This window comes from Bubalus bubalis, chromosome 14 (assembly GCF_019923935.1).
Source record: "Bubalus bubalis isolate 160015118507 breed Murrah chromosome 14, NDDB_SH_1, whole genome shotgun sequence".
Taxonomy (NCBI): domain Eukaryota; kingdom Metazoa; phylum Chordata; class Mammalia; order Artiodactyla; family Bovidae; genus Bubalus; species Bubalus bubalis.
In genome coordinates this window covers 31,323,968-31,331,110 of record NC_059170.1, presented here as the reverse complement: position 1 = coordinate 31,331,110, position 7,143 = coordinate 31,323,968, and the positions used below count along the sequence as shown (strand labels likewise).

The following is a 7,143-nucleotide window of genomic DNA, read 5'->3' as shown; positions in this document are numbered from 1 at the left end:
TCGGCTTTCTACCTAAACTGTCAATTAGCCGTTCTAAGCCTCAGTTTACCAGTTTGTGAGACAAGGTTTGATTGTAGGCCACGGGTAATGTGCCCGGCGCCGGGCACGGTACACAGTAGGTGCCCACTGTGGGACGGGCTCACAGGACTGAGTGGAATCCAGGGTGCCTGGGGCCTTTGCCGACGGTAAAGGGCAGAGCCCGAGCGAGGCGGCTGAGCTCGAGGGGGTATGCGGGGGGGAGCGGGGAGCGGAGATGAGGGCAGAGTCGGTGGGTGCAGAGACCCGGGGCGGCCGGCCTGGGCCCTCCCCTTCCTCCTCCCTTCCCTCCTTCCCCTCCCCTCCCTTCCCAACCCCTCGGCTCCCGGGGTCCGAGGCCAGCGAGCGGGCTGTGGGCGGGCGTGCAGCGGCGGCAGGAAGGGGCGGGGGGCTCCAGAGCCCCAGCAGGAAGAGGCGAACCCACCGGCCACCGCGAGCCCAGTGCGTCCGCGCCTTGGACCCCGCCATGTGGGGTCTCCTGCTCGCCTTGGCCACCTTCGCGCCTGCCGTCGATGTGGGTCTAGGGGCGCCCAGCACCTCCGTGCTGGGCCTGGCGTCGCCCGCGACCACCAAGGTCCCGGTCCCGACCCCCCATAGCAGCCCGGCACAGCCGTCCGCGGGGAAGGAGAACGGTGAGCTTCCGTCCTACCCACTGCCCGCTTCTCCCGCTAATGGTTTGTCCCACTCTTCCGACCCCCGTGTGGCGACCCCTCACCAGCACGCGCGCACACACCTCACACACGCCACACACGCCGCACTCTGCCTAGCGCCTGGGTGGCGACCCTGCCCCACGCGCACACACTCCCTGCGCGGTACAATGGCTGCTGACTCAGCAGCCCTAGTTCCCGGCCAGACCAAGTCAGCAGTCCTGGGACAGGAGCCAGTGGGATGCTGCCTCTTCCAGCCCCAAACCTTCCTGTTTCTCGGATGGGGAAACTGAGGCTAGAGCCAGGAGGAGGTTAGAGAGAGGTGCAAAGACACCGAGGAGGGTGCAGAGCAAGACTGTGTGGGCTTGAGCCAGGGGCTGAAAGGAAAAGAACAGAGGAAGGGAGGAAGCGCTCTCTGCCAGGTGCCCTGGAGGGACGCGGCTCTGCCTGGGGTGGGGACTGGGAAGGCTGCCGGACTTCCCAGCTTCTCAGATGTGGCAATAGAGAGGAGGAAGGCACGGGGATTGGCAACCTCGGAGGGCTTCTTGGGAGAGGCAGGTAGAACTGGTTCTGAAAGGTAGCTCTGAATTAGGAAGAGCTGAAGAGGAAGGCAGCCAAGAGGGAAACTGTGTGTGCAAAGGTACCAATCCCTGACAGTTATGTACAGTGTGTGTGTTGGGGGGCGGGGCAGCTGTGGATCTCAGTGGGGAACCAGTGGCATCTGGCCTGTGCAATGAATGCTTTATACTGAAGGGCAGGCAGGGCAGGGGTCCAACTCTGGAAAGCCTGAACACCTGGACAGACATGGGTTTGAGGACAGGACCTCTCAGCGCAGTGGTGGAAGTGGCACAGAGGCTTTGGGGGCATGAGACTGAGCCTGGAGCTAAGGAAGGCTCCTGAAATGCATCTGGACTGAGATGTGAAGAAAGAATGGGAATTCGAAAATAAAGTCAAAGGTGGTGGATATATGATAGGGAAGGGGACAGCCAGGCAAAGAAGGAGTTAAAGAACCAACTTCAGCTCTTTGGAGCAAGCAAGTAGTTCCTAGCGGCAGTGTCACATCAGAGGGGAGAAGGAATCAAGGAAGTGGCTGGAACAGTAGGTTGGGGTCAGACTGAGGGCCTTAAAGTCCATGCTAAGGTCCTTGGATACGTGTGGTGGGGCCTCCTGTGGACTTGTAGGTTTTCTTAGGGTGGTAGACCTCTCCATTTGAGGTTTCCTGCCATCCTTTTCTTCCCTGCTGCTCTGCCTTTTTGGTCTCCAGGGACTTCAGAACAGCATGTCCGGATTCGAGTCATCAAGAAGAAAAAGATCGTCATGAAGAAGCGAAAGAAGCTAACTCGCCCCAGACCCCCAGTGACTGCCAGGCCTTCAGTGACCACCAGCCCTTCAGGGACCCTTGACCTCCCTAAGAAGCAAGAACCAGGTACCACCACTCCAAGGGCCTTGCCCAGACTTGCAGTCTCTGGGACATGAACTAATGTAGCTCTTGGCCACACGGGCAAGTGTGGGTTCAGCTTTCCACTTGCCCTGACCACTGTTTATCTTTTCCAAACTTATTGCTTTGTCCCTGTCCCAGACTGTCCCCCTTTGGGCCTAGAGTCCCTGCGAGTTTCAGATAACCAGCTCGATGCATCTAGTAGCCAATCCTTTGGTCTTGGACCACACAGAGGACGGCTCAACATCCAGGTCAGCAAGGCAACCCCTAGGACCTTCTTCCCTGCCCTTCCCACCTTCCCTTAAGGCCTATCCGGTTCTGATTGCTGCGTCCTGTGCCCACAGTCAGGCCTGGAAGATGGTGATCTTTTTGATGGGGCCTGGTGTGCCGAGCAGCAGGATGCCGAGCCATGGCTTCAGGTGGATGCTAGGCACCCCACCCGCTTCTCGGGCATTATCACACAGGGCAGGAACTCCATCTGGAGGTGAGGCAGGACAGCTCCAGGCCAGGGAAGTTATGGGCAGACTCAGGAGGACTGGGGTGGGAGGCTTGGGGGCCACCCATGATCTCTGCCCACCTTTCCTGCCAGATATGACTGGGTCACTTCATACAAAGTCCAGTTCAGCAATGACAGTCGGACCTGGTGGGGGAGTAAGAATCGCAGCAGCGGGATGGATGCGGTGAGAAGTCCCATGGTGGCTGGGGCCCTCTATGCTGGGAGTTGGGCTTCTGGCCCACTGTAGGGTGCTGGGCTGGGCTTGGACTCCTCTGAGGACAGGACACAGGTGCCCACTTGGGCATCCCAGGAGAAAGGATGGGTGGCACCCGGCAGACAGCCTCAGGAGCCAGGTTGCTTTGGACCATGCCCGCATCCTTCCCAAATACTTCCTCATGCCACAGCTTCCTGCTGGAACACCCCTTCTGGCGATGGGGTTCCTTGCATCACTTCTCATCTCCTCAGGCTACAGTGTGGGATCCTGGCCAGCTTCAGGATTGCCTGCTCCTGAGTCACATGGCCATATTGGTCTAATGAGCTGTGACTAAACTGGAAAGTATGGCTGCCTAGGGCTGCCTGTTGGCAAAGGATGTGGGCAGCGATCTGTGTTTGACACAGCGAGCAAGTGTCTAGCTGAGCCCACTAGGGTGGGTTTTTCATTGAGCTCACAGGCCTGAGTATCTTCCTGGGCCCTGAGCTAGGCTGCTGGGGTTCAAGCGGCCCTTACAAAGGACTTGATGTCCTCAGGTATTTCCTGCCAATTCGGATCCAGAGACACCAGTGCTAAATCTCCTGCCCGAGCCCCAGGTGGCCCGTTTCATTCGCCTGCTGCCCCAAACCTGGCTCCAGGGAGGTGCATCTTGCCTCCGGGCAGAGATCCTGGCCTGCCCGGTCTCAGGTGGGGAGAAAGACAAGGGTTAGATGGGCAGGGCACACCCTCCCCTGGGAACTCACCATTTACTGTGAACTCATCCTCTACCAGATCCCAATGGTCTATTCCCTGAGGTTCCCATGCTGGGATCCTCGGACTCACTAGACTTCCGGCATCATGATTATAAAGCCATGAGGAAGGTAACCCCTATACCCAGGAGGGAGGATCTGCTCATCTCAGGCCTCCTTCCCATCAGGGCATAACTTGCTATGATTGCCCTCATGTCCCCCTCCATCTCACTCTCCTTTTGACCCCTAAACTTCACGATTTCCCTTGCTTTGGTGCTTCTCTTATTCTGACCGTTCCTTCTGTGGCTGCTGCCCCCTCCTGTACTGCACCATGGTGTCCCCATCGTATGGGCCCTTGCAAACTTTTGAAGTCCTTCCATGGCCTGTGTGGTCTGAGCCCTGGGTCTGCTCCTCCCATGCCCCTCACCATGCTATACTCACCCCCCAGCTGATGAAGCAAGTGAACGAACAATGCCCCAACATCACCCGCATCTACAGCATCGGGAAGAGCCACCAGGGCTTGAAGCTGTATGTGATGGAAATGTCCGACCAGCCCGGGGAGCATGAGCTGGGTACTGGCACGTGGGGTGGGAGAGGTGGGCACAGCAGCAGGGAGGGGCAGGTGCATGAGCCAGCTGCAAGCCCCTATTTGTTCCCAGGAGAGCCTGAGGTGCGCTATGTGGCCGGCATGCATGGGAATGAGGCCTTGGGGCGGGAGTTGCTCCTGCTTCTAATGCAGTTCCTGTGTCATGAGTTCCTGAGAGGGGACCCGAGGGTGACCCGGCTGCTCACCGAGACGCGCATTCACCTGCTGCCCTCCATGAATCCTGACGGCTACGAGACTGCCTTCCGCCGGGTAGGCCACTTGGCCTGAGGGCCAGCCTGCTCCTTCTGCCATGGTGCCTGGAGCCTGCTTCGCTTGAACAGACTTCTTCCCTGTCAGGGCTCAGAGCTGGTGGGCTGGGCAGAGGGACGCTGGAACCATCAGGGCATTGATCTTAACCATAATTTTGCTGACCTCAACACACCACTGTGGGAAGCAGAAGATGAAGGGCTGGTACCTGACACTGTCCCCAACCATCACCTGCCACTGCCCACTTACTACACTCTGCCCAATGCCACTGTGAGTATTCTGGACCACCCTGGGGGCCTTTGTCTCTGTCTCCCACTCCCCTGACCTGCCCTTGTCCAGGTGGCTCCTGAAACATGGGCAGTGATCAAGTGGATGCAGCGGATCCCTTTTGTGCTAAGTGCCAACCTCCACGGGGGTGAGCTCGTGGTATCCTACCCCTTCGACATGACTCGGACTCCGTGGGCTGCCCGTGAACTCACGCCCACCCCAGATGAGGCTGTGTTTCGCTGGCTCAGCACTGTCTATGCGGGCACTAATCGGGCCATGCAGGACCCAGATCGACGACCCTGCCACAGCCAGGACTTCTCCCTGTACGGCAGCATCATCAACGGGGCTGACTGGCACACAGTTCCTGGGAGTATGTGCCCGAGGGTGGGGTTACCCCATTCCCATAAAAGTGAAAAGAAAGTGTTAGTCACTTAGTCATGTCTGACTCTGCAACCCATGGACTGTAGCCTGCCAGGCTCCTCTGTCCTTGAAATTCTCCAGGCAAGAATACTGGAGTGGGTTGCCATTCTCTTCTCCAGGGGATCTTCCTGACCTGGGAATCAAACCTGGGTCTCCTGCATTGCAGGCAGATTCTTTACCAGCTGAGCCATCAGGGAAGCTCTAGCTCCATCCCCATAACCTTGCCCCAATGAGACAGTCTGCTCTCACATACAGTGCCAGTGTTAGCTGTCACCAGGAAGTGTCTCCCAGAGGAGGGCGCTGGGAGGGCAGGGCTCCCGTCCCGCCTGCTTAGGCTCCAGTGTCTGTGGTACCCCTAGGCATGAATGACTTCAGCTACCTACACACCAACTGCTTTGAGGTCACTGTGGAGCTGTCCTGTGACAAATTCCCTCATGAGAACGAACTGCCCCAGGAGTGGGAGAACAACAAAGATGCCCTTCTCACCTACCTGGAACAGGTTGGATCTGAATTTCCCCCACTCTGCACCTGCCCGAGTCACTGCTGACTGGTCTGTTCTCCGTGTTGGACGCATCTCCCAACAGGGAGGTCTCCTAAGGTCAGGCTGAGCTATTCTGACTCACCAGTGCCATGGGTCACACTCACTTGGCATCAGACTGCCTTGGAGGGATACAGGATAGGAAGCAGAGTTTGCCAGCAGGGTGGTGTCAGACATTGTTGGAGAGTGGGAGTGGACCTGACTGCACTCCAGGCAGTGTCCATGGAGCAGACCCAGAGCTATTCTCAGAAAAGACTGATTATGCAAGTGCAGGAAGTACCCTGGCATAGGCTCTTCACTTTCCGCAGGAACTCATGTCCCTTGGAATGACTCCGTAAGTATAGTTTCCAAAGAATCTAAAAGACAAGCCCATAACGAGAATCAGTGAACTCGGGGAAAGCCCAAAGATACGCCCTCCTGCCAGGCGTTTATAGTTGTCTTGGTCCAGATGCCATTTATCAGTCAGGAGATACTTCCACCAGAGTATTGTCACCTAGGAACAGAATAGATGCAGCACCTCTATCCAATTTGTAGGGTACAGAGCCAGAAAATAAACTGGTCGTGGAAGCAAAGGGATTTTGATAACCTTTTCCTGCACAGGTGCGCATGGGCATTGCTGGAGTTGTGAGGGACAAAGACACAGAGCTTGGGATTGCTGATGCCGTCATTTCTGTAGATGGAATTAACCATGATGTAACAACAGGTGGGTGTGTGGGGGAGGGGATAGGGGCAGTGTGGAGGCGTTAACCAGGTCAGAAGCTGCGGGCCACTGGACGCTGATCTTGCCCTTTACTTCTCTCAGCATGGGGTGGGGATTATTGGCGCCTGCTGACCCCAGGGGACTACATGGTGACCGCCAGCGCGGAGGGCTACCACACAGTGACACGGAGCTGCCGGGTCACCTTTGAAGAGGGCCCTGTGCCCTGCAATTTCCGCCTCACCAAGACTCCCAAACAGAGACTTCGAGAGCTGCTGGCAGCTGGGGCCAAGGTGCCCCCGGACCTTCGGAGGAGGCTGGAACGGCTGAGGGGACAGAAGAATTAACACTTCCAGTTGAAGAGCCCCAGAGGCTTGGGCAGGCTGGACCTGCCCAGAACTGGAGGAGGGGTCACTGAGTGGGGAGGGGAGGACAGGGTGTAGGGGAAAGGTGCTTGGGCTCATTAAAGCTAGTTGGCACCTCAGCCGGTCTTCCTGTGGTCTCTATGTCCCAGATCCTCTTCTCTGATCTTATTCTGCAAACCCTTGGCTACTCTCATCAGTTAACTTCTGGAAAAATAGTAATGAAAGAGGATCCCACCTGGGTTCTTCCCGAACTAGGACTTGGCAGAGCAGCTCATCCCATCAACCCATCAGCTTCTGCGGCAGGTGACACTTGGTGCCGTGAAACATTCTGTAAGCACCTCCTCAGTGCCAGCCATGCAAGGCGTCAAGGGTAAACACGGCTTCTCAACCTCCCGGGGCTCCCAGTAGAGAGAGGGGACAGGCGTGCCAGGTGGAGGCTGGCTGCTG

General features: G+C 57.4%; 1 protein-coding gene across 2 annotated transcripts; it reads left to right on the top strand.

Moving 5' to 3' along the window:
- The first annotated feature begins 341 nt into the window (after nucleotides 1-341).
- Nucleotides 342-6,815, top strand: CPXM1 (carboxypeptidase X, M14 family member 1). 2 transcript variants are annotated; one of them, XM_006042712.4, is made up of 14 exons: nucleotides 343-668; nucleotides 1,948-2,109; nucleotides 2,263-2,372; nucleotides 2,466-2,605; nucleotides 2,711-2,801; nucleotides 3,365-3,515; nucleotides 3,600-3,688; nucleotides 4,005-4,128; nucleotides 4,216-4,412; nucleotides 4,500-4,679; nucleotides 4,749-5,046; nucleotides 5,456-5,595; nucleotides 6,235-6,337; nucleotides 6,437-6,815. In XM_006042712.4, the coding sequence occupies exons 1-14, from the start codon at nucleotides 503-505 to the stop codon at nucleotides 6,676-6,678; spliced, it is 2,193 nt and encodes a 730-aa protein (XP_006042774.1). In that variant the 5' UTR covers nucleotides 343-502; the 3' UTR covers nucleotides 6,679-6,815. The 2 variants fall into 2 exon arrangements, with proteins under 2 accessions (XP_044783793.1, XP_006042774.1); XM_044927858.2 differs by lacking the exons at nucleotides 3,365-3,515; nucleotides 3,600-3,688 and having other exon boundaries at nucleotides 342-668.
- Nucleotides 6,816-7,143: the final 328 nt, after the last annotated feature.